This window comes from Pempheris klunzingeri, chromosome 4, assembly GCF_042242105.1.
Source record: "Pempheris klunzingeri isolate RE-2024b chromosome 4, fPemKlu1.hap1, whole genome shotgun sequence".
In the NCBI taxonomy this organism is placed as follows: Eukaryota; Metazoa; Chordata; class Actinopteri; order Acropomatiformes; family Pempheridae; genus Pempheris; species Pempheris klunzingeri.
Window position 1 is genome coordinate 11,391,780 of NC_092015.1, and position 27,255 is coordinate 11,419,034.

The window sequence follows — 27,255 nt, forward strand, 5'->3', positions numbered from 1 at the left end:
AAGTGGTGAGAGAGAAGAGGAATGACAAAGTTCTCTGACCCAACTCAAACCAAAGTTGCAACATGGTCAGCTTAAATCCCACATAGATACCCAGGCAGGTGTTCTCAGTATTTCTTAAAGACACCTGTGAACACCCACCGACAAAGGCAGAGAAAAGGACATTATAACATATATACATTACAATTATGCTGTCCCACCTCGGAGAGGAAGCTGATGACAGGCACAAGTGTGCAGATGGAGAAAGAGAAATTAAATACTATAGTAAAATGATGTGATTTGTTTTTTTCCCCGCAAAAAAACACTTGCAGCATTTCCATGTCCATGGTATACATTTGAATGAAATTGAGTCTCTTGTCAATAATATTGTTGCCGGTGGCAAAATGTATGCAGCACACGGTGAGTTTCTCAGGGTCAAAAGACTGATCTCAAGAGGTGGGATGAGGTTTGCAAGGCAAATGAATAAGCAGTACTCTGAGGTGTGTTGTGTGTGTGTACGTGGAAAGCGTAACCAGGAATGCCAGTACATTGTTTACTTTTGGTCTAAATGAGGATTATGGCATTGTAAATAAATGAAAGTATGTTTCATTTCTGGATTTTTTCCCTAAATCTAAATGTATGTTTGTGTCCACTTGTCCACATATATGCACAACTTCAGAGTTGTAAGGTTATGGAAAAGTGTCTCTCACATTTCTGTGTAACCATAGCAACCTCTGGTGACCTGCTCCATGAGGTCAGTCGCACCGGCATCACAGACATAACGACATAAAAACTGAGCCTTGTTTTGGGCCGTGTGTGGAGTGTGTGTTTGTGTGTGTGTGTGTGTGTGTGTGTGTGTGTTAGGGAGTTAGATTAGATTTCCCCCTCGTGGTTACCAAACAGAGGAGGCCAACCTGCTCGATCAAGTGTCTATTCAGCCTCATTATTGGCTGCCTGAAAAGAGGAAGAGTGCAGACACTGATGAGTAAGTAGAAGGAGAAGTGAGAGGGAAGCAAATTAGAGGGCAAAACTGAGGAGTCAATTGAGCTGTGGCTTCACACTCCATCCCTCTCCCAGACGCTCTCAAATGGAATCTTCAGGTCACGCTTGTTGCCATCATTAAGACTGTGTTGCTATGGCGATGTGTGCAGTCGGTCCTCTCGCCAGCTTCAGATTGTTTCAAAGTGGAAGAGAGAAAGAGAGAGAGCGAGAGAGTTGCTGCAAGGCAGGAAGCAATGTGGAAGCTAGGAGAGGGGCAGAGAGAAGATACAATAAATTGTATTCCGAGATATTTATCAAAACCTAATAAATGTGTTTTTAATGATAAGTAAACACAATAAGATTAAATGCTCATCTATATTAGGAAATTACCTAGCCTTTTTAAAGCCTTTGTGACCCATTTTTTTTGATAAAATGAAATCTAGACAACAGAATAATGATTTACATGCAACAATGACCCTCAAAAGTACTCCAATCTAGGGTTTTATAGTTACATGCATGCATCTTCCAGAGCACAGGGGCAACTCTGAATATGAGTTTTCCACAGTTAATAAAACCAGAATTAGTGAAACAGTGCAAGAAACAAAGCAGACCAGTGAGGCACAAGTTCATTCAGCACTTTCTGATTTTAGTTAAACTCTTTTCATTTCACAAGATGACCATTTATAGGGGATGGTTATGTGGTAAAATGCTGGAAAACAAAAAAAAACTACAATGCCCCCCTTGACAAACGTGTATGTGAAGGTTAAATCAACAATACCAAAACATTTGCACATGAGGAGGAAGGTGATGTGGTGGTGTCCACTTATTGATTGCTGTGCTCAACATCTGTAAGAACATGAGTGGATGTTACTGGTCTGCTGGTGGCCAAGTAGCTGATAAATGAGTCAATGACTGTGAAGCATGAATGAAACAGCTGAAGCAAATCAGCTAATACTATCACATCTTCAGTGCAGCTGCCTGAACAAACACTACGGTCCATAAATGTCCAGACCCAGCCAAGAACTAGTCAGAAAAATAGCTATTTGTAAGTTTTACCCTTCGGTTTTTGTACAAATTAAACAAACGAAATACAAAATGTTAATTAGCGAGCTTTAGAGGTGCTGGTAGGTGGATTTGGTTACCTTTGAACAGAGCCAGGTTACCAGTTTCCATATTTTGTGCTTGACTAAGTTAGCTGGCTGCTGGCTGTAGCTTAACATTTAGTGTACAGACATGAGCGTGGTGTTGATACCCGTATCCATCTTTTTAGGCAAGAAAATGAATGACCATATTTCTGAGTTTAGGTAAAATGCGCAATATCACATCCGTCATGCTGGACACCATCTGATCTTATTTCACTTGTACCATATTACCAGCTTTCATGTCCACTGATCACTACGGTAGCTACATCACTCATCAGGAATAAGAGGTTGAGAGCATATTACAGAGATTTATTAAAAAGTAAACACCCTGGAAGCTAACTGTTCGATACATTAAGCTTCAATCCTACAGCAGCAACATTTATCCCCCGACACAAGAGCATCCTGGTCTCTTCTTGACCGTCACAATCAGCGGTGTGTGTGTGTGTGCGCGTGTGCGTGTCAGACTGATGTCAGGGTGCCATGACACGGACAAGACACCAAGCCGATACTGTTTCCTGTGCTCTAACTCAGGGTCAATTGTTGCCATTCCAATCTCTAACTTGCAGACATTTATCTTTCTCTCCATCTCGCAGCCTCTCTCTGTTTCCCTCGACTCACTCTGTAAATATATTACAGGTCTTTTGTGTGTTTGCTCCACTTATTGATCGTCTAAAGTCCAGGTGTCTGATGTTTTGAGGCAGAGTCTACTGCTCATTCTTCAAACATTGCTGATATCAGCTGCAGGAATGCAGAGTGTGAACTCAGGTAATGACAAACTGACAGCACAGATAAAGTTTAACCACTGAACTACACCAGAGAGTGAAGCATTTAAATCCAACACACTTGCTCATCTCCACCTTTCCATTCTAATAGTTTACTGAAGTCAGACAAGTGTTACTATTCAAAATCCTTGTTATTGAATTCAGACTTATTCTTTGTTCCCTGATGAACCTTGAATCTGGTATAAGGGCACAGTTACACATAAAAAAAACCCAAAAGAAACAAAAAATATGGTAAGTGGACTGTGACACTTGTTGAGGAGAAAAATGATGAGCAATAAATAAATGTACAAATGAGCAACGAGTAAATATTTAGTGGTTTTTATTCACTTAACAATTAATTGATTAACTTGAATGGTTTTAGTGTTGAATATTTTCAATTTACCTGTGCTTGGTATAAACCTATAGTATTGTTTAAATTCTAATTTTTCCTTACCACCAAAAACCAGGACAAACCTTGATCTACTGTCAAACATTAAGTACAACGTGTTGGGACGTTGCCATGTAAATATCTCTTTGTTGAAACTGGCAGTTCATGGCTACCTCTGTACATTGTCCTGCACAAAAAAGCATTTTTTCAAAATCAGTCTTAAACAGAAAGTGCGCTAATTTTACACATCAAAGTATTTCTACTTGGGGAGTGCAGCTGCATATGTGAAAACAGAAGTGATGGGACTTAAAGTAGCCGGCTCAGTCTCTATTGGGCAAAACAGACTGGATATGCAGATGGATACGCAGTGCATCCAAATGCTGCTAAAGTTTCGAATTTAGTTTATTTTTTCTTTACTAGCACATCTTCCTCGTGTGACTGGCTGATTCTCACTGTTCGTTGAAATTTGGTCACAATGATGAAGAGCGACTCTCATTAAATCTGCATTAAATCTACCACTCGAGGCGTGGATCGGTGGGGTTAGTAAACCTCTGTCGCCCACTCCTCATCTCAGCTTGAGACTAAGTTAGCCTCTACCAGCACTTACTTACATCTCCAAATGACACTTAAACCTCCTAAAGTCAGTGGCCGAGCTGCATTGTGGGTACTGTAGAAGCATGGTTTCAGCAAAGAAGAATTATTTGTGGAATTAAAACAGTTGTTCTGTCGCGAGTCTAACAATGTTTGCACAATACCAATATAGTTATAACGCACACATATGTAGTTATAAGACTTAAGGTTATAGAACTCATCATGCTAACGCTGAAAAATCCATATCCTTGAACTTGAGGTTAACATCAAATGTAATGTATTCTGGATGGATATCTCCACCATCATGCTATGAATATCATAGCCCACATTCATCAAGAGCGTCTTTAATCTTAGCAATCCATTTAGATTATTACTTATTACTGTCAAGCAGTTTCTGCAGCAAGCCAAACACAGTGCACGATATCTTTTTTTGGGCACCACTCAAGAACAGATGTGGGTGTACCTGATTAAATCTCTGCTAACAACCCCCTCCTTCTCTCTAACAACGTCTCTTTCTCCTGCAACAGTTTCCAAGACAATATAACAGGGTTACTGTCAGTTATCATGGCAGTGTTAGTGTCATTTTGAAACCTCCCCCTGCCTCCCAGCACTTGACATTTCAGTCTAGATCAGAGCACTTTCCCCACACGCCTCTCACTGACCGCCAGTTCAGGAGTCAAAAGGACAGGGGGCAGTTAAACTGATTTATCCTTGTGTGAATGGTGTCATCTTTAGCTTTGACCTCCATTGTGTGCATAAATGTGTGTGTGTCCTTCACCCCGGCTTTGACCGTCCACATTTCATTAACTTAAAGGTATATTATAATTGCACAGTATAAAGCTGTGTCTTCAATGGGTATAACACCACAACAGCTCGGACATTATGAGGGAAATGTAAGAGAAAAGGAAATACAAAAAGATAAAGGAGAGGAACAAAGAAAAAAGATGGCTGAAGAAGAACAAAGGGAATACAGAAAGCTGGGGGAACTTGCACAATACTTTCAAATTTTGGTTGAGGGTGGTGGAGCTTTGGCAAACAGCACTGAGGGAGGGAACGCACTCAGCCAAAAACTGACGCTCTAAATAGTAACACTCACAGGCTGCAATTAAAACAAGCATCTCCAGAGCTGTGAGCTGAGGACTTTAAGGAGTCACAGGAAAATATGCTCTTTAGAAACCGGAGGCTGGAGATGTCAGAAGGAGCAAACACTAAGTGGCTGGAAAAACAGGGCGAAAAATCTTGTTAAGTAAACTCTCAAGTATCAGGGTTAAAGAGCAAATTCTCTGCACCTAATTAAACAGAAGGTCCGGTGACATTTCGCAGTAGTACAGTGGCGGTTCAGCAACATTCAAACTGTGGATTTTGTACCTGATTTTGTGGTAATTCAGAAGTGCGGAATTACAACTGCACCACCTGTGTCATCATTTGGCTCAAACCAAGTCACAACAGATGTATGTTCCTCTGGTCCAGAGCAAAAATGCAAATGTGAAAATTGAGTTATAGACAAACAGATGGAAGTTAACATTTCATTTCGCTTCGACTAGCCCAAATTGAGTTACTCAGTTTACACTGATTTGTGGACTAATTTTCTAGCAGCGAGCAGTTGAAGTTTGACATTAGAATTGATCCAAAACTCTGCAGGCACAAGTACTGACAGAAAACACACATCTAATGTCCCTCCACTTGTTTTCTGTTAGTTTTGCATTGATTTCTGCATCCTCTAACTTGTATAGACAGCACTAAAAGTATTATCCCAGGCTGCTTGTCTCAGATAGTTTTAGTGTACAAACCAGGAAGGTACATTAAGTGCACTGCAATCAATCTCTCATGATTACAGTGCACGCTCACTACTCAGGTTTCCTTCCACAGTCCACAAAGACACACAGGTTAGGCCCACTGACATTGGCCTTAGGTGTGACAGAACAACCTACATGTTGTGATCTGCATGGGTCAGATTATCTTATTTATTTATAACAGTTGAGATTTAGATTTACAGTAATCTTTTAGAAGTAGGTTGAACCACAAAATGGCATGTTTGTGCTGTTGTTTAGCTTCTTCTAATGCATAATACCTAGAAGTTTGTAAAATTACAAAGAAAGAGGATAATAAAAAGAAGATTTTAGCCGTTTCCTTAATTGGCTACACAAGCATTTATAACAATGGATTTTCTGGTTTTGCTCTTAATACTGCTCCAGAAAAACAATGTACATTTAGACAACAGACAACTGTGTCAAAAACCAGAGTTTAGGTAAATCGCATTGATGAGTATTTTTAGTCAAATGTCATACACAACTGACAAGTGCTTAGGATGCTGCTTAGATTACATAAAGAGGCAAGAAAAATCTGGTCTGTTACCAGATATAATCTTAAATTAAATGTAAATTACACAGGGATGCAGATGCATCCAAATCACACTTTGTGTTGTCATCTCAGTTTTAATGTAATGCAACAACTACAGTTTCAACAGATTCACCTAAGCTTTCCTCTAGTCAGGACCATGATAGGCATCTAACCTTCAACTGGAGAGAAGGGCGGTGAAAGTTTGAAGATTAGGTGTACCTGGTCATCAAACAACAGAAACAGAGAGTTAGTGACAAAATTCACTATCAGCAACAAACTGTCCTTATCTCTGATAGCTACTATCTGATAACACACACCATCAGCCACTGTAGGAAAGAGGAGAGGAAATAGAAGTGCTGTCAGCTAAAAGAATGTGACCAGTTTAACATGGGAAAACACCTAAAAATTATGTTTCAGCATCAAAAAAGACTTCTTTTCCAATAGTGCTCTACTCCAATGTTGATTAAACAGGCACTATTAAAGGCTTTAATATCTTCATCCAGCAATACATAGTTTTTCACTTCACATCAGCCTCACACTATCCAAGAACAAACTCACGGATGCTCCTGCAGGATAAACGACCATCGCTCACTTTCGACCTTTTATTATGAAATCTATCAAGCACAGTTTCATCGATCAAAAAGATGAGAAGCATAGCTGCACAAGCCCAATAAACAATACTAGAAAGCAAAACAAATTATGGAATTATTTCATTTCATGTAAATTCAATCATGCTTCTAAATATAAAACGCATTTGTGTCTTCCCTTCCTGCATTAGAGGAATGCATTCACAAGGAAACACAGGTTCAATACCCATTATGACCTAATGGCTATTACCTAATCTATCATCATTACTGAGTCTATAACTGTACACTGCTACTGAGCACAGCCCACACACACACAACTCCTTAACACCAGCCAAGCAAAAACAAGCGTGCACATACACACACACACACACTATAGCGTGCTAAGCTTCATTTAGGGGGTGGGTAAACGGTGATATGGGATAATGCGTAATGCAGGGGCAAAGGTAATATTACACAGAGGCTCTGTGTGTCAGTATGTGTGCGTGCATTTATGTGGGCTTCGCAAGTAGAGCAGTCAGCGAATACAAAAACTCCCCCAGCAGAGGAAGAGGAGGAAGAGGAGGAGGAGAAGGGGGGTAGGTTGGGGTCGTGAGACTGGCCAGGTGGGTGGTGGCAGGGGAGATGTGATGTGATTATGAAACTGATAAACCGTGACAGAAACAGAAGGTTTACCGTCTCACAATGTTACGCTGAGTTGAGAAACTACTACCGCTACTCCTCCATTATCCTGTTTATCAGCAAACTGGAGGGAAAATAAATTATCACCCTCATTCTGCATATCACGCACCCAAAGTCTCAAGCACCTGTTTCAGAAATATTCATGATACCTGTTTTTGTTATGGAGAGAGAAAGTGTGAGGAGAGGTGGATTTCGATGAGAAACTACTGTGAGAAAAACACTTGGAAAAGTGGAGGAGACTCACTCTCATTAGGAAGGAGATGAAGTTTGATGTGGTAGGAAGAACAAGCTCAGCAGAAACAGCGCAGGCTACTCACACCACAGGGGAGAATATAAAAGAATGACTTTAGCTATTCAGCTATATATACCTGGTTCAGTCATGTAGTACAAAAGGTGGAGTGAGGTGACCGAAGGATTTACAGTGGTGTGAAAAAGTGTTTGCCCCCTTACAGATTTCTTCTGTTTTTGCTTTTTTTGTCACACTTACATGTTTCAGATCATCAAACAAATTTTAATATCACACAAAGATAGCCTGAGTAAATACAAAAAACAGTTTTTAAATGATGATTTTATTTATTAAGGGACAAAAGCTATCCAAACCAACCTGGCCCTATGTGAAAAAGTAATTGCCCCCTAAACCTAATAACTGGTTGTGCCACCCTTGGTGGCAACAACTGCAATCAAGCGTTTGCAGTAACTGGCAATGAGTCTTTCACATCGCTGTGGGGGAATTTTGGCCCACTCTTCTTTGCAGAATTGTCTTAATTCAGCCACATTGGAGGGTTTTCGAGCATGAACGGCTTGTTTAAGGTCGTGCCACAGCATCTCCATCGGATTTAAGTCCGGACTTGGACTAGGTCACTCCAAAACCTTCATTTTGTTTTTTTTGAGCTATTCGGAGGTGGACTTGCTGGTGTGCTTCGGATCATTGTCCTGCTGCATAACCCAAGTGTGCTTGAGCTTAAGGTCACGAACTGATGGCCGGACATTCTCCTTCAGGATTTTCTGGTAGAGAGCAGAATTCATGGTTCCATCAATTACGGCAAGTTGTCCAGGTCCTGAAGCAGCAAAGCAGCCCCAGACCATCACACTACCACCACCATGTTTGACTGTCGGTATGATGTTCTTTCTCCAAAATGCTGTGTTAGTTTTCCGCCAGATGTAACAGGACGCACACCTTCCAAAAAGTTCCACTTTTGTCTAGTCAGTCCACAGAATATTTTCCCAAAAGTGTGGGGGATCATCGAGATGTTTTTTGGCAAATGTGAGATGTGCCTTTGTGTTCTTTTTGGTCAGCAGTGGTTTTCACCCTGGAACTCTCCCATGGAGGCCATTTTTGCCCAGTGTCTTTCTTATTGTTGAATCATGAACACTGACCTTAACTGAGGCAAGTGAGGCCTGCAGTGCTTTAGATGTTGTTCAGGGTTCTTTTGTGACCTCCTGGATGAGTCGTCGATGCACTCTTGGAGTCATTTTGGTAGGCCGGTAGTCCTGGGAAGGTTCACCACCGCTCCATGTTTTCTCCATTTGGGGATAATGGCTCTCACTGTTGTTCGCTGGAGTCCCAAAGCCTTAGAAATGGCTTTGTAACCCTTTCCAGACTGATAGATGTCAATGGCTATGTTTCTTGTCTGTTCTTGAATTGCTTTAGATCGGGGCATGATGTGTTGCATTTTGAGATCGTTCAGCCTACTTCATGTTGTCTATTTAAGTGATTTATTGATTCTACAGCTCTGGCAGTAATCAGGCCTGGGTGTGGCTAGTGAAATTGAACTCAGCTTTCAAAAATGTGGTTAATCACAGTTAATTCATGATTTAACAAGGAGGGGGCAATTACTTTTTCACATAGGGCCAGGTTGGTTTGGATAGCTTCCTTAATAAATGAAATCATCATTTAAAAACTGCTTTTTGTGTTTACTCAGGTCATCTTTGTCTGATATTAAAATTTGTTTGATGATCTGAAACATGTAAGTGTGACAATAAAGCAAAAACTGAAGAAATCTGTAAGGGGCAAATACTTTTTCACAGCACTGTATATGCAGGACACTCACCATGGAAACCAGGGTTTGAAATTGGTGTACAGCCAGCAGTCAAAATATATTTCTTTATTTGTTGACTTAGATTTCTACATTATTATCAGTTATTATTCTTAGTTTGTTTGGGTTTAGGCACCAAAAGTACTACTTGGGAAAAGATTATGGTTTGGGTTGGAATAATAAGTCAAACAAAAATATAAAAGGTAGGGAACTTAAACCACTAAATATACTCTGTCCAACATACACCTGGGTGTAAATAGCCCCACTGGCTATTCCTCCCCAGGTACAAATAGCATTGTTGGCTACTGACATCCAGGTGCAAATAGTACCTGCCTAAAAGAATACCAGCAAGGACTTCATAATGTGAAAAAAAAGACTGAATAAGCTACAAGACAGGCAGAATATGAGGAAGATGAAATGCGTTTTTTTTTACTAGAAAACATAAAGAACCACACTACCTTTTATGTAAGCATAATTTTCAATACAACAATGAATCAGAGTAGCTCTTAAAGTACATTTGATTTCACATTAAAATGTTATTTCTTTGATAACACACTCCTGCTTAAGCTGAAACACAGAAATGTCAAAATTGTTACCGCAGCAATCACAGAGACAGGAAGACTAGACACAAACACACTCAAGCACGAACAACATTTACAATTAAAATGATTACAATTCATCCCGAGGGCAACTATGTCTGTACCAAATTTCATTGCAATCCATTCAGTAATTGTTGAATTTATCACTCAAAACCATGTACCAACCTCATTCTGGCATTACGGAGAAGTCAGAGGATCACTGACGTCTTTAGGATACATCTTCTGAGGACTGTGATTGTTGGCCAGTGCCATTTCTAGACCAACACTGGTAGCATAGCTAAAAACACTATACAAATACATTCATTGTGCCTTAATTTACTTTTGTAGGTGTTTAAAAACGGTGATCTCAGTTGCCTAAAAACTTCAGTCATGCTTTGGTGGTCAGGAGCGGATATTGACAATCATGCTGATACATTCAATATGAACATTTTGTGCTTTTTGAATTTTCTTTTGTCACATTTTGCAAAGCCCAGTTCCTAGGGTAATACATTCCTTGGTTGGCGCTTGTTTTGTTGTTATGTCAATAAAAAATGTAATCTAGGCAGCATTGTGTTTTCAAACCAAACATATTAGTTGCATATGGATTTGGTTTATGGAAGAAAGAGTTACGCAGACACACTCACACACACACATGCTATAAAAAACGCTGCTCAGGCGATAATTGTGGTCTCCGTCAGTGGCCACAATGCAACAGGCTGACAGCGAAGAACATACTGACCTCCGTGTAATGAACGACCCTGACATTTACATCAGCTGCTGACTGATCACACACACACACGCGCACACACAGTGCATCAATTTCAATCACAAAGGAGACGACCTGTGGGAGAATTTATATCATCAATGCAGCACCTTGCGTCGTTGCTGCTCTGCTCTGTGTGTTATCTGCACTACACGGCCAGTTAAGGGGCTCATCTGAAGCCTTCTGCTGCAAGCAGATCGATGATTTTGCCGGTAGATGGAAGGTAGGGAATCAGGGAGCGGGAAGGGGGGTGTTACTCGTGTGAGTGGCCTCCCCATCGTGAGAGCAGGGGTCCAGATCAATGCCCTGACATAATTGAGAGGCGTGAGGGAACAGAGGTGGGGAGGAGAAAGAGAGAAGGAAAGATGGATTGTAACATCCAGCACAGACTGAACAAAAGTAAAGAGGAAAGTGGTTAAAATGGGGGAAGGAAAGAAAGAGAAACTGGGAAATAAAGGAGACAGTGTTAACAGCAGGTCAAGAAGTAAGCAGGACTAATAGACTAATGGAGAGGGAGCAGAAAAGTGGAGAAAAATGGACAAACAAGGGTGTAAGAGATTTCACTATGAGAACATAAATGCTCAAAAGGACAGAGAGGACTGATTGGTGAAGGGGCACAGCTCTCAATACTTTCAAGGTTCTCTGACTTCTATCACAGTTCCATCAATGGGCTGGCTTTTTGCTTTTCTGACAAATTGTTCTTTACCTTCTCGATTTCGTTGAGAGAATTGAGTCGTTTTTCTATGTTTAGTTCTGCTGTTATTAACAGGCTTTTTGCTGTGGTACAATAGATGACATATAAAACAGTGACGTTTAGCCCTATCTTTCCTCTGCTTAAAAGCTTCCCTGACTCATTACGGAGTCATTGCAGAACTAAACATTAAAGTTATCATTAAAAAGCATGTGTGAAAAAAGGGATCAGTCTTGGATTGGACAATGTAACCTTCTCTGGGTTGAAGGAATAACTTAAATCATGATTAATCACATCTCAATTAGAGGAAAAACCAACAGAAAAGTTATAATCCTTAAGACTTCAGTTCTGGGTTGATTTGGTGATACCTGTGGTTACTGGTGCTTAGACTAAAAACATCTTGATAATACAAGTCTCTGCCAGTGACCATACAAACTATTGTAATTACATTTAATGCTCATACCTGAATAAGTGCCAGGTGTAAACAGTGTCAAAATTGGATTTAATATGATGCATATCTTAAGGGTTATAACTAGTACTGAGCACATGGTGCTCTGGGGCTGGTTTTATAGAGATAGACTAAAGATAGACTTTGACTGTGGCTTAGATGTAATTAATAGTCAGACTTTAAATAGATGTCTAAATTCATATGTTGGACAAAGCTAAAAGGACTAATTTGGCATAAACTCTGGGAAACTACAACCTTTTGTAGCATAATATCTCAGCTCATTGTTCATTCCACAAGTTCTGGCATCGTGTTTTCCTTACTTTTGTCATTTGATGGCACTGATTGTTACCAGAGAATCATCTCTCTTCGTTTAGAGCTAGCCTGGCTAACTTTTTAGGATTAAAATAAGACAGTCTTTATTTTTGTGAAACTATCTAACCTCCATATAGGTGCAGAATCAAGGTACATCAAACACAAGTGTCAGTGTAAAATAAATTGGTGAAAATCCCCATCTTCAAAAGAATTTTCATCCCCTGGAAAGGTTCCTGCAGTGGAAATGCTTTGATTTACTGAGACTTTTCCTTTAATGTCACCCTCCTGTATGGTAGCTTTGAACCAGAGTGTACAAATACAACTAGACTCAGATGAAACCAGTACAAAACCTCTACCTGCTACTCAAGTGCAGTTTAAAGTAAAATATAGTATTTTGGAGCAGTAAGAGTTGTGAAGTGGTGTATTGCACTTGTTATCCGGAGAGAATTACGTTTGAGAGAGTTGGAGAAGGAGAAACAGAGAAGACAAGACAAACAGCCTTACTTTCATCAGGGTTGGGTGAGGCGAGGATGGCGCTGTGCTTCCTCTTCACCTCCTCAACTTTTTCTGCCAGAGACTCAATAAAACCTCGAATCTCCTCCACCTGACGAGAGAGAGAGAGAGAGAGAGAGAGAGCAAAAGGCACTTTAGATCTCCTCAGTGCACAGGCAGGAAGCGCCAGTGATTAGCCTGAGTGATGCTGATAGTAACTGAACTGAAGATGTCATTATCATATTAGAGACAGAATGAAAGCAGAGTGAAGTGGGTTTAAGTGAGAGAACACACAAATATGAAAAAAAAAAGTTTTCATGTTTATCCAGGCTCAATCATCATTTCTCTGTGACTTTACAAACACTTGAGCAATCTCTTGTATATGTGGGGACTACATTTGCAGCAAACAGGGCAGCTCAAACTAACATATCTCAATTGACCATACCATACACAGGCACCCTCATGTTCCGCTGGTATCACTGATTAATACAAACAGAGCCACATCCACTTTATTCAAATGAATGTGTTTTAGTCAAAAACAACTGGCAGGAAAGATGAGTCACTATGTGCTGTGAAAATGACTCAGTTTTCTACTTTTTATACAGAAAGCTGCCACTCACCTGAGTCTTTACAACCTGTGATGTAACTCAGGATGTTCAAGTGTGAATGTGGGAATCGTTGCTTCAATAAGACTGTGCAGTGGAAAAAGAGGCTGCACAGAACTCCAACAGATGATGTGGCTGCACTAAATGGCAAAAACTATGTGGATAACTGAACATTGCTTCAATATTTGATTGTTAAATACGTCATTACAAAACCATGGGTATTAATCTGCTGCTTTAACAGCATCCAGCCTTCCTTGGAGGTTTTCCATGAGCTTTGAGAGCCTAGCTGGAGGGATTTGCTCCCATTCAGCTACAAGAGCATTAGTGAGGTTGGCCACTGATGTTGAACGATAACATATGGCCCAAGGTCAACGTTCCACATCATCCCAAAGGTGCTATATGGGTTTGAGGTCAGGGCTCTTTGCAGGCCAGTCACGTTTTTCCACAAACTAAGAAAGCCATTTTGCACAAGGGGATATTCATGCTGAAACAAGAAAGAGCCTTCTCCAAACTGCTCAGTATCAGTATTAGTTTCTTATGATAAGAACATTTCCAACAGCTGCAAGCACACTTTTGAATCCAGTTGTGTCTTGGTTTGATGTCTACCTATTATAATCAGCCGTTTTATATACAAAGATAGCAGATGAAGCAAGTAACTAATGAGGTGTAAATAAAATCCTCACAGAAGATCATAAACAATAATAAAATAGCTTTCTATGTGCTCATTCTCTCTCTCTCTTTCTGGCACACATTGTTTTTACGAATTGGTATTTGTATTAGTGATCTTTAGATGTACTAGTGGACAGACTTAGTTTCCTTTAAAACAGAGCCAGGATAGCCGTTTCCCCCTGTTTCAAGTGCTTATGCTTAGCTAAGCTAACTGGCTGCTGACCGAAGCCTCATATTTAGTGCACAATCCTCTCATTTACATCTATGCAAGAAACCAATTTAAAAGTTGTTAAACTGTTCCCTTTAAAGGCAGAGTCTACAATTTTGGAGAAAGTAGCAAGAGCAGCTAGATTTGGAAAGTATTCAACCAAAAATATCCCAATGCCACCCTCCCCCCTACAGCAGTGTCCACACCAGTGATGTGGACCGTTCGTTCTGCACACAACTGCTGACTGACAGCCTCTCTTTTTTTCACTCTAACAAATAATCAACTGTCAAATGACTCAATAATATAAACACAAGCAAAACAGCCATCACAAACCTAACGTTTGCTCACTTGGCTCAGAGGCTGAGCTTTGTGTTGTTTGCTCACTAAACAACCGTCTGTCGTGGCTCTCTCTCGTACTTGGTCTCAGTGGATGTGTGCTCCGTGCAGGTAACACATGACAGTCTGGTCCTGAGCTATAATTTAAATTTTGGCTGCACTTTCCCTGCCATTTTTGTGCAAATAGCTCCCTAGCTGTAGCCTTGTGGAAGAAACCGTTCATGCACTTGCAGGGTGCACGCAGGTAGGCATTTACGTAGGTAGACAGGCAGGTCGGCTGTCCAATCATTTCATATGATGAATTATTTCATTTATTGATGGCTATTATGAACATTTCCATCAATACAACTAGAAGTGATTCTAAAATAAGTCCCAGACCCTCCCTGCCTTTAAGCACATTATTCACTTGTAGTAAAGAAAACTGACCCTGGAGGTGCATCACATGCAAACCCTCATTTGAACTCTGCACTTCACGGCATCATCTGCCACCAAGATCCAGGTTTGACACTCCAAATCACCAATCACCTCCCTCCTCTTCACTGCTGCCTTGTCACCAGCTGTGCTGCCTCTGGCTCAGGCAACAGCTGGACGAGCAGCAGGTCACATCTGTCACTGACTTCATCAATCCCTACTTTCATCTCAGTCTGTCATCTACCCTGATCACTTTCTCCTCCTCTACACCTGTGCCACTACAGGCCAGCCTGTTCTCCATTCATTCTTCTCTTGCAAACATCCATGTTTATTTCCCTGGGCATGTCTTTGGTTCGGCTTTTCCATTTGCAGTCCACTTATAGCCTGTATGAATACGACGGCAAATCAATGCCAAAATCTGCAAATGAGATCCATGTACGTGGCTATAGAGGAGTGAACGCTCTCACAGCACTGGTACACAACCTGCCTGCTCCCAAGTAGTTTTTCTTTTCGGCAGTAAGTGGATGGTCCATACATGTAGAAACATAAATAGTGGCCGCTACTGTATGTCACCACTATATGTCTGACCGTCAGCCATAATTGGGGCTGTCAAGATCTTCTAGTAAACAAATACAGTATGCATGGAGAGATGCAGACTTCACTACAAAATCCACTTCAATAACTGAATTTAACTAGTATCATGTTCAATTTCTCTTTCATACTTCTCTTTCTTTTATGACAAACCAAATTTCGTGAAACTTGGTTCAGAGTTAGCCAAGTCATAGTAAGTGTGTTCGGGGCTCAAAGCATGGCTCAAAATCTTATGATTAACTTTCATGAAGTGAAAACATTCAAAATTTTAAGACAAAAACATGGACAACAACTAAAAACAAGTTCGGGCTTAGTCAAATTTACAGTGTCATGGATAGTCTATTCTCTATTATGATTAACATATTGCTATGGTAACAACCCTGCTTTATGGTCTATTTTAATCTAAACATGATCATAATTTACAAAATAAACATCATGCTGTGTTGAATGACTTGAAACTAGTGACTGAGACCATAAACACATTAGAAAAGTGTTTACTGAGGTAATAAATCAAGAGAGAAGTAGGATCATTTCCATGAGTCCACCTTTCCTCCGTCACTCCTTACAGCTCTATGCTCCATTCGTCTCTCCATCCATATATTCTCGAGCTTTCCTCCTCTCAGCCCTCGGTCATTATTCTCCCATTATCTCTTTAATTAGCTGCTGATTGGATCTGTTTTTTAATAACAACATAATTGGCTCAGGAAGACCACTGGGGAGAGACCAGGCACCACAGAAGGCACACTGAGGTGAGCACAGGGTTAAACAAAGTAAGACAGACACGTGGGGAGAGATCACAAAGTTAAAAAGTAAGAGTGAGGCGGGAATACTGAGAGGACGGAGGGAAAGAGATGGAGAGTGAGCAGAAAATTAAACCATTTTAAGCTGTGTCTGTTGAGAGAGAGTTGTGTTAGTGAGTCACCGTGCTTCTCCCAGGTCTCATAAGACATCAGGCACATTTTATTGGTGTGGGGGAAAAACTAATTTCAGACACTGCTGAAAAGATCACATACATGCAGAGGCAAATAAACAAACACTCACATGACTGCTTCACCGACATTATAAGTATTCTTCATGAACATGACATGCTGGTATACATGTTATTTGTCTGTATCTTGTTCAAAGGCTGGATAACACCAGCCACATCCCTGAGGTCTAAAACTTTTTTTCCTACTTTATCACCTAATTTTAGTTTTAGTTGAGTCTAATTTTTATCTGGTAGTGACAATGATTAGAAGACTTGGGGCCACAGTAAGTCTGTCTTGCTTTTGTTCATTTCATTCTTGCATCACCTGGAAAAGGATGTTGGGGGCATGAAATGAGCTTTGCTACACAATAAGAAGAGTACTGACAAGTGTAATGGTGGTTAATATGCACCTCATTGTATGACAAATACATAAAGATGAGGCTGAGGATCACTTTTATCGAGCAAATTTCCCTAAATATCCTAAACATCAGTGGTTAAAGGGTGAATTTTTCTTAATTACAAACTTTGAGGTATATACCGTTAAAAACTTAAAGTAATAGATGGAAAATCTGAATATTGTGTGTCTCTAACTTGATCATAATTCAACATATAAACCTGATTTCCAACAATACTGATGTATACAAACCTTTTACAGCCTGATAAAACATTGACAAGTTTGATGTAGAAGATTTAATTAACATTTAAGTGCTGACACACAATAGATACTTTAGCATTATCAGTGTTACAGCTTAGTTCATGATCACGTGAGATTATAGCCTCAACTAAGCATCACATATTGCAGACACATGCGTGCACACACTTCTATCAAAAGTGTGAAATCAACATACAGCATATGGTGTAGATTCGTTCTTACACATTCAGACTGAAGGCAAAAAGTGTGAAGGTAAACAGCCTCCATCAGATGTCATACCTGCTGTTGAATGACAGAAGGTAAAGACTTCATCGCAGCTGCAATCTGTAATAATCTAGCCACTCCAGAAAACATATCACCAACTTCAACATCTCATTTTCGAACTCAAAGGTTGTGCTTCTACACGGCTTTGCTAGTTTGATGAGATGAGAGGAATAAATTTCACTGACCATGTTAATTAAGAAGAAGAAATATGTCACTCATACGTGATAATAAAGCTCTTCTAGTGTTTTAAACCTGACAATCAGTGGCAAATTCACAAATATGCCTGGAATGCAACACTATAAAAAGTCCAAAAATAATGAATGCACATTCACTTGACTTACATAATGAGATTTTCAGGCGTTTATGTCTACAATAATATTTTTACTGTAGCAACAAAGCATATGTAATTGAAAGCCACAAGTACTGACTAATTAAACCGCCCATTAGATTCACTTTCCACTTGGGATCTGAGAGGATTTGGATAAAAGTTCACATCTTGTTAAAAGGACACATTTATTGCTGGCATTGGTTTCTTTGACCGTGATAACATGCAGCCTTATCCTTGCATTGCCATATAGTTACATCCACACAAACACACATATAGATATGTTGCTAGAGTGTATATCACACCTTTATATATATAATGGCACAAAACCAGAAAGAGACGGAGCCACAAACACATTATGAAATCAATATTCACACTCTGAGGGTCATGGTAATGGTGTGAGTGAAGGACTGAGGGCTGCAGCTGTCTCGCCACCGTCTGCTATCCCTCCAGATCACCTCTGAAAGCTTAATTAATGCACCCAGTCAGGGTGAGAGGCTGATTACTTCTTCTCACCCTCTGCTCCCTTCACTATCTACATCTCCCTCCGTCACATGTTACTACACGTTCCTCCTCGCTGGTCTTGCTGTCTGACTTATCCAAATCACTCTCATTTCAAAATGTCTCCCTCGCCATTGCCCCCGGCTTCTAGCTCAGTCTCAAATTGCTCTCTGTTGATCCCCCTATCTTCACATTTCACTCAAATTGCTCTTTCTTCACTTACTAACTTGAGACAGATGTAACAGACTGAAATTCCAGGCAGATAAAGAGACGTAAATTTCGATATCATGGATGGATACAGACTGTCTGTCAGTGTTGAGGAGCAGCGGAACGGAAATGACAAATGACTGCAGTGTTCCCTCGGAGCTTAAATAATTAAAGTGTTTTAAGTGTAATTTTGAAGTTATACACATATTACCCCTGTAATGATTATCAAATCTTAAACTGGGTAGATTTTGTCCTAGGTATAGACATAAAATGCTAAATTTTCACCTTACGCTAAAAAAATGAAATAAAATTGTATGCTTTATAGAGTTCTAGACTGCTGTTGCTAGAATATGGGGTGCAGGGAGAGCTGGGAGGCATTCATTCCCATTACACTCAGAGTGAGATCAAAGTGAGATATTTGAGTAAATTTCAGCATGAAGACAAGCAAATGCAATGTAGGCACTGAACTTGACAAGGAGGTGCTTTGTCATTACCTCTTTTTTTGATATTAATTGGCAGGATATGAAGGCAGTTGGTGATATCAGGGTGGCACTTCTTCTATTTGCAGATGATGTCCTTCTTGTTTTATTGGACTTTGGCCTCTGATGTAAGTCTGACAACATCTCTCTCCATAAATGGTGGAATCCTTAAATACCTACCTGGGGTCTTTAGGGAGGACACTACAGGTGAATAGGGTAAAAGGTTTATCTAACACGTGTGTCACAGTCAGTCTTCTGGATAACCCTCCTCTCAGTAGTTCCCCACTCACCTGCCAGACGCTTCCACCAATCAGCCAACTCCCATCACTTGTTCCACTGACCTGCTACTGATCACTCATTAGGCCAGTATTTAAGCCTTCATTGATCACTCACTCACTGGCAGATTGTTCTTCGCTCCTTGATGCAAGACTCCCCAGCATTCATTCCTGGACCGATCGCCTCTCTCACCAACCTGCTGTCTCTGTCCCGGGTTTTGTCCCTGTCCTTCCTGGAACCTCTTTGCTTGTTGCTCCCTGCCTTTTGGCTCCTTTGATTCCACGGGCTGGTTTTCTGATCCCCCTCCTGGCTCCGACTCTCCCTCTGACCGCTCACCTGGTTCTGGACCTAGTGCTCTGCTCCTGCTGCAGTCCTCACTGTACCACCAGCTCCCACTGACCTGTCCTAGGTTAGTGTGAGCTCACCTTCCTTGCTCCGCTCCCCGGCTCGCCTATCCGACTTCACCAGCTGGAATCCCAGGTGTCCCACACACAAAGGCTCTGAACCAGGTTGTTATTCCGAACTGCATTCACGTGCTTGCCAAGCATAATAGACGTGACTTTGAGTTTTCGGACGTACTGTGTGCTGCATTTGAGTCCTAAACACTCCTGTTAAAAAAAACTGAAACTTCTCCAATTTATTACTTGCATTGAGACAGAAATTTTGTTTGAAGATTCAAATGGTCCCTTATCTAATTAAATATGTGCTAATTTGCAAACATTTCCAGATTTGAACATTGAATAGAACCAGAGTCAAAATGATTGCTTCATTTTGTTGACTTGCTATAGCCAAAGGTTTTTACAGAATACATTTGCACCTCTTTTTTTCACTCCATAAAATCAGAAGATACACTAAAACAATTTTCTTTTTTTGTATTCCCCCCCCCCCCCCCCCCCCCTCTTATCAGAACACAATATTATATAAATCAGGCTATGAATGAGATCAATTTCAGAATATAGACAGGAATTAAACTGGAAAGTTTGTGTAAAGTTTGTGAAAGTTTTGTAGAGACTTCTGGAGTATAAGGAAAAACTCATTTTAAGAAAACAGGCTTTAAAGATATGAATTTATGTATATAAGTGTAAAGTAAAATATGTAAAATAATAGTCAAATAAATGTACATATTATTTATTTTGGATGTTTTCTTTCTATTTGCCTGAAAGAAGACATTATGGAAGAAAAATAGCCCAATCCCAAAATTGACCAGTGCGTGAAAAAACAATGTTTTTGCCTGCAGCGTCTTGTCTTTAGCGACCTGGGACTATATTACACCCTGTCTGATTCATTGATTTCATTCAATTAAAACGTTCTAGTATCAGAGATAATTTTTCTGATGTTTTTATCTAAAGGGAGGTTGGAGACCCAAGGTATGTCAGAGTTACATGTTTTATTTACATGTGTTTGATGCAAATGATAGGGGGTCATGCTGTGTTTTCCTGTTTGGCCTCATGACACAGTTGTCTCCCTGCTGCTATGAATAAATGCAGACACAATGATGAAAAAGTTTTAGTTTAGCTTGCTGTCATAGTATCATGATGCCGCAGCACCTGGGTGTCAATATCTTTGATATTGGGATGTTTTTTGATTTTGATGACAGGAGCTCAAGAAATGAAAATGTACCTAGAGTTAATCATTAATCAATTAGTTTTTATGCCATTTTTAACAATCAACAAATGTTGCTCTGCCTGATATTACACTATGCTCCATTCATGGTGATACAAAGAGCTGAGCTATAAAACAAAGCTCTCGGTTTGGTTGTCAGTCCTCATTCCAACCCTAAGCAATGGTTACAAGCTTTAGTCGAGGCTTTGCAGGGCTCGTCCGCTCAGTGGCTCAAGAACTCAGAATCAAGCTGCAGCTTCTTTACATGTACCAGTTCATGTAGTTTGGGCACCTAGTAAGGAAGATCCTGGTCACCTCCAATTGGAAGCTTTCAAGGCATGACCAACTGGGAGGAGACTCACAAGTTGATCAAGCACACATTAGAAGAACTCGGGTGCCTGGAGGAACTTCTTTGGATCAGCATATTGGGGCATTGTTCTGTTTCCACTATAACCATGGCCAGGACAAGTAACTTGGGAAATGGATGGATCAATGGATAAGGCACCATTACAAACCTTTCTATGAAGGTGGGTCATATTAGGCCGTACAAACAGGTCAGTCAGGATTCTCTTTCACTATTTATCATCATATATATCAATTATATTATATTATATATTATATACATTTTGGTTTAGCAGTGTAGCCTTGCAACCATGAGGCTGTAAAATAAACCTGCACAAGTGTGACTCAGACAGACACAGATGCACAACTCTTAAATTTACATGAACTCATACTGAATGGAGAAATCTAAATGCTAATGCGTAAGGAGGCGGGGGAGGTGGAGGGAGTTAAACTGCTGAGGAGCAGGCAGTTATAGCTGCATGGGAGCAGCGCTGAGCAGAATGACTGAGTACCAAATCTATTCATGTGCCGCCAAATTGCTTGAATTAATGGTCGTGGTCATATATGGCTGAAGGTATATTGAATATGTGAATTTAAAATGACTTCTAAGCCTACCTCAACTACCAGTAATTGTCAAACCCCTTTGTTTATGTAGCAGGTCCAACACAATATGTGACGATTTTTGAGAGTGCTCTCCATGATGTATTAAATATCTGTACAGGGTTTATGACTGATGCACCTGTAGCTCAGTTAACGGTGATTTAGCCTCTGTGATGATGTGTTTGTCATCTCATGTTGCTTTGAAAACTCACATATCAAAGTGCTGATTGTCAGATCTCTTTCATAACTCACAAATGCTGATGAACGGCATTCAGCCGCTCAGGATCTGCCTTTGTAGCAGCATTTGCAATGGTGATTTAAATACTTCAAAGTTAAATCCCCCATGTAGATAAATTGACATGTACAGAGACATTTTAAAAACTGGATGGACTGGCTCATAAATCATGAAATATACACCAATCACAGAGAATGAAAGGCATGGTAAATGCGGCGATAAATATGGATTATTTAGGAGATGCAAAGTCTCCCTCAGCCTGATTCTTATTTGAGCTGAGTTACCCTGCTTTTTCCCTCTAGACCATTTGCTGTGGGAGATGTATGTAGCAGCCCCCCCCCTGAGTGGCATGACGATGTTCAGTTTCTGTTCCCAGCACATGTGCACAGCGTGAACAGGGAAATACAATAATGCATGCGTAGATGCACTTTTGCACAGGCTTTGTGCGTATAGTATCTGTCATGCACAAGATGAGAGACTGGAAAGAAAAAAGTGAAATCACAAATGCTGCTATTCAGAGCTGGGCAAGAAGAATGTTGTTGTGTTATTGAATCATTCAAGGCCATTTGAAATGAAATTAAATACATAACGATCCATGCCACATCAGCAACATCAATAGCTATACGTCACATCACTGCTCCCCACGGGTGAGAAATGGCATGAAATTGATTACAGAGCTCTGAAAAACCATCACAATTAGATTCAATATCAGGTGATGATATGATACCTGGGCAGATTTTAGTGTAGCAAATGACCTGGACTTTAATTTAAGATGGTGAATTACTAGCCTACTATCAACCCAATAAATGTGTGAATGGAAATGTTAGTGACTGACAGAGAGAGAAGAGGATCAGGACTGTGAGAGAAACAAACCTGTTCAAAGAATTCGTCCATAAAGCCTTTTTCCATCCCCACAGCGACTTCATCCTCCTCCTCTGTCGTCTCCTTCCCCTGGACAAACACACACACACACAGTTATTGAAACAGCTAATAGATGAAATAATGAAAATGCTCATTGAAATAATTTAAATAGCTTAAACATAAAATGTAAGACATGTTCTATAATGACACTGGTCACAACAGGACTGGACTGTGTAATGCATAATTCAAGGTTAAGTAGAACAGTATTCACACCCTCCCCACCTCTCCACCCATCAACTGATTAGAAACAAGGAGCACTTAACAGCACTTGTAATTAGAACCACAGGTCGAGTGATTAGCAAGTTATTATTGAATTAGGACCTAGGGGCAGAGTAAACCTTGACTTCTACACACTTCAGTCTCCACAATCATACACCAGTATGTTCAAGTACAGATACATGAAAACGTTTCGACTTGAAGGAATAGTTCAGTACTTTGTGAAACATACTTATTTGCTTTCTTGCCAAGAATTACACAAGAAGATCGACAGCACTCTCATATCTGTCCGTTATGAATAAATACACAAGTACAGCTAAGAAACAATTAGCTTTGCATAGAGAATTGAAACAGGGGGAAAGGGTTAGCCTGGCTATGGCTATGATCAAAATCTACCTACCAGCACCTCTAAAGCTTACCAGGACACAAGTTATGTCTCATTTGTGCATTTTGATCAAAAACCAAAGTGTAAAAATGACACATTGTGGTTTTACAAGAAGGTATGTGCCAGGCAACAGCAGCATCAATCTAATTTACTGTAGAATAACTATTCCTTTAACTGTACAATATGGGAAGCAAATATAAGCAAGAGGAAGACTTGACCCCGCTTTAAATATCAAAATGACTACAGGTCTCTGAATACGTGGAGAGAAACAAAACAAAAAAAACTTTTAGATGTTTTCTGTTGCTGCAATATTATCTATTTACTTCTGCAACATCTGAAATTGTTCAGAAAATAACGCATGTGTTGTTATTACTAAAAGGTTGGAAACAAAAATAGGCTGCTTTTACATTTGTAACTCTAAACAATAACCAAACTAAAATAGATTTACATGGTCACAAAAATGACTAATTAGGCCTTTAAAGCCTGTTTGACACTTAAAGAGAGCTCTCAGCATCCCAAAATAAAGCTTTACGGTTCAACCGGTTCATTTAAAAAAGTTACAGCTTCTCAAACTTTCCGGCATCCAGCCAGTGATTCATTTTGAAATATGCTCATTTCTAATCACATACCAGCCATTTCACTACATTAGTGGGGATCTCATGTGGTGTCATCTCATTCATCTAGCTTCTGTCAAACTAATTCACTTCCCCATTAGTGGTCTATGAGATCCATTTGCTTATCAACACTGGGGAGAGGGAACGTACTTTTCATCTTCTTCTTCCTGCTGAAATGACTCCTTATACTCAGCCCAAAAAAATACCAAGAGCAGGGAAAGAACTGGTTGCTTAACTGATTGGTAGATTGACAGAAAGTTTACCTGCAACATCTTTGATAATCAATTAGTTGAATATTTTCTCTCATAAAGGCGTGATAGTAAACTGAATATCAATAGACTGAACTGTTGAATATAAATTGAATATGTCACCCTGGGCTCCAGGAATTTATAATCAGCATTTGACTTTACACTTTCTGCATTTCATAGACAAAATCATTTTTCAAATAATCAAAACACAAAACTTTAAAAGATTGGGTCCAACAAATATTAAAAAACAAAACGAAAACAGTCATATCAAGATATTATTCACGTGTTTGTGCAGCTGTGTCCAGGTTTGTCCAGACAAAGACACTAATGTGCATGCGTTATAAACACCGGGAGGCAGAAAGCAGGTGATGCTCTTTCAGCATATAAGGGGAGCAATTTTCAATAGATTTAATCAATGTATTTAACAGTTGACTCCTCTTTAACTGTTTAATACATCCATAATTACTTCCCTACATATCAGCAAAATGTTATCAATATCTCATTGAGAGCCATTATCAAAGCGTTTGTATTTGAGAAGAAAAGTCTCTGCAGAATCATAGTTTTCTGTACACATTAGAGCATGTTTGAAACGTGCATAAACTTTGTGTAACATAGCATAATGGAGTACATGGAGTAACTGAACCTGTGAATAACTTTAAACTGAACTTGCATATGTCTGGTGTTCACTCAGCAATTATAGGTGCCTGTACAGACTTTCTTCTAACCTCAAACACAAATCCATTCTGTAGAGAGTTAACATGTGAGGTGCCGACTTAGACACTTAGACCGGGGAAGGAAGAGAAGAAATGTAGGAAAACAGGGGGAGGAACAGTGGGAGAGGAACGGGCTCTTGAGGAAAGTGTCTGAGGGGACAGACTGTAATGAGAGATGGTGAGGGACTTGGCACAAAACAATGTGAGAGGAATTCGGAGCCAGTGTGATCACACTAACTTTATCTAAACCCACTCAAACTATATTTAATCTAACAAATTTAATTCAAATACACAAAACAACATTTGGAAATTAAATAATTCTGTAACAGTCAATATTTTGTGTATAATTTTCTTAGTGAGTGTCTCAACAAAACTCTTCACATGGTAATAAATGAAGGTTTGGTATTGGTATGGCAATGAGGTGGAACTGCAGATGATAAGAAGCTGAGAGAAAAGAGGCAGCGGCAGCAGCAGGAGGCAGAGGAGGAGGAGGACAGGCAGGGAATCAGAATAAGCTCCGAGAGCCCCAGTAGTGTGTTCTGCCTCCGCAGAGAGATGCTGTAACTCCTGCGGAGAGAGGAGGTTTTACCGAGCGGTGCACCCCAAACCTCCACCTCCCGCCCAGATCTGAAGCTCCTGCTGAGCCACAAAGAGGCTGGGAGAAGACCTCAATGCTGCACTCTCAACTCAGCCTGCAGACTTGGACTTGAGTGTCCACACACAGCAGATGCTCTGAGTCAGACACACAAACATACAAGCACACTACAGCTGACACACTGATAATATGCAACAGACGGTTAACAACACAGAGACCAAGGCCCATACAAGCCAGTCCCCATTAGGCCATAAACCTTCAATTCCCTCTACCACTGGGGCTCACACTCGGGTGAAACACCCCGGCAGGAGCAGTGGCCTGATTATACTGTTTATTAGATTAGAGAGTTGTTCTAGGCACCATGCCAGCAGGGAGTCGCTCCATAAAGACAAAAGGCTGTGCCTGCACATCCAGTGTAAACAGGAGGGGAAGGAAACATAGTCCAAGAGTGAGCGAGCGAGAGATTAAACAAACATCTCATGAGCAGGCTGCAAGAATCACATGTCAGCACAGAAAAAAAGAGGAGCAGAAACTGGGCAACACACCAATCACTGAAAGTTGTTAAAGTGTAATTTCTATGTGCAATAAGCGGACGCAGAGACACAGAGTGTGTATGAATAAGTCATCAGGTTAAATGGAGAGTATGCGAATATGCGAGCGCGTATGCATTCAGGCTCAGGCTTCCTGGTTTTAACTGAGAGCAAGAGAGAGAAGAGCAGTGAGCGGCAGTTCAAGTAGAGATAGAAATCCATGTGGGCAGTACTTTATTATCCTATTGTGTTTCCATATTAAAGCAGACTTGCTTCCTGCATCTTTGTATGACAGCCAATACAAGCAGCTTCCTGCAGCCCCAGTAGAAATGATTCATAAAAATCTCTGTCAGCTGCACAGAGGAATATTGAGAGCATAACCAGATTTATTATCATAATACAGCTGGGTAACATTCATTATGGATGTGTGCTCACTAATACACACACACACACACACGGTTGAACATTTGATTATTTATTCATGTTCCTTACAGTAGACAAATACAAAGACATTAACAAGCACTGCTGCTCACACACTATGTAAATCTGCTTATAGGCTCATTTCGCACACCCACACACTTATTGTTCTTCTGTATGTATAGTTGTGTGAACCCTCACTGACAAGACACAAAACACACCATTGCTTTGTCTCTAGCCTTTGCCTTATGTCGCGTTCACGTTTCCAGTAATCACCATAATTACCAATTACCAATTTCCGCCTTGTAAGTAGTGTTCATGCCAACATCAAAGTTGTAAATACTCAGATTTTTTGAAAGCTCTGATGTATCCAACTCAATACTGCGAGTGTTTTGATTTTGTCATCTTAAAATTCAAGCAAGCTAGTGGCACAGAACTGATGCTGACACAGCAAAGCCACAAACCAACAAAGCGGTCTCACTGACTGATCGCCCGGCTGGTCGACTGACTGAATGACTGTCTGAGGAAATGACCGGCTGATGGAGGAGGAGGAGAAGACAGTGCAGGGCTATCGAGACAGGA

At 40.3% G+C, this 27,255-nt stretch overlaps 1 protein-coding gene across 1 annotated transcript in view; it reads right to left on the bottom strand.

Annotated features, from left to right (window-relative positions):
- LOC139200023 (syntaxin-1A-like) overlaps positions 1-27,255 on the bottom strand; it is a 56,374-nt gene that overhangs the window by 19,698 nt on the left and 9,421 nt on the right. The window contains exons 2-3 of the mRNA XM_070829251.1: positions 22,908-22,985; positions 12,777-12,876 (exon numbers count right to left, since the gene is read on the bottom strand). Of these exons, the coding sequence (XP_070685352.1) occupies positions 12,777-12,876; positions 22,908-22,985 (178 nt within the window). The remainder of the gene's footprint in view (positions 1-12,776; positions 12,877-22,907; positions 22,986-27,255) is intronic.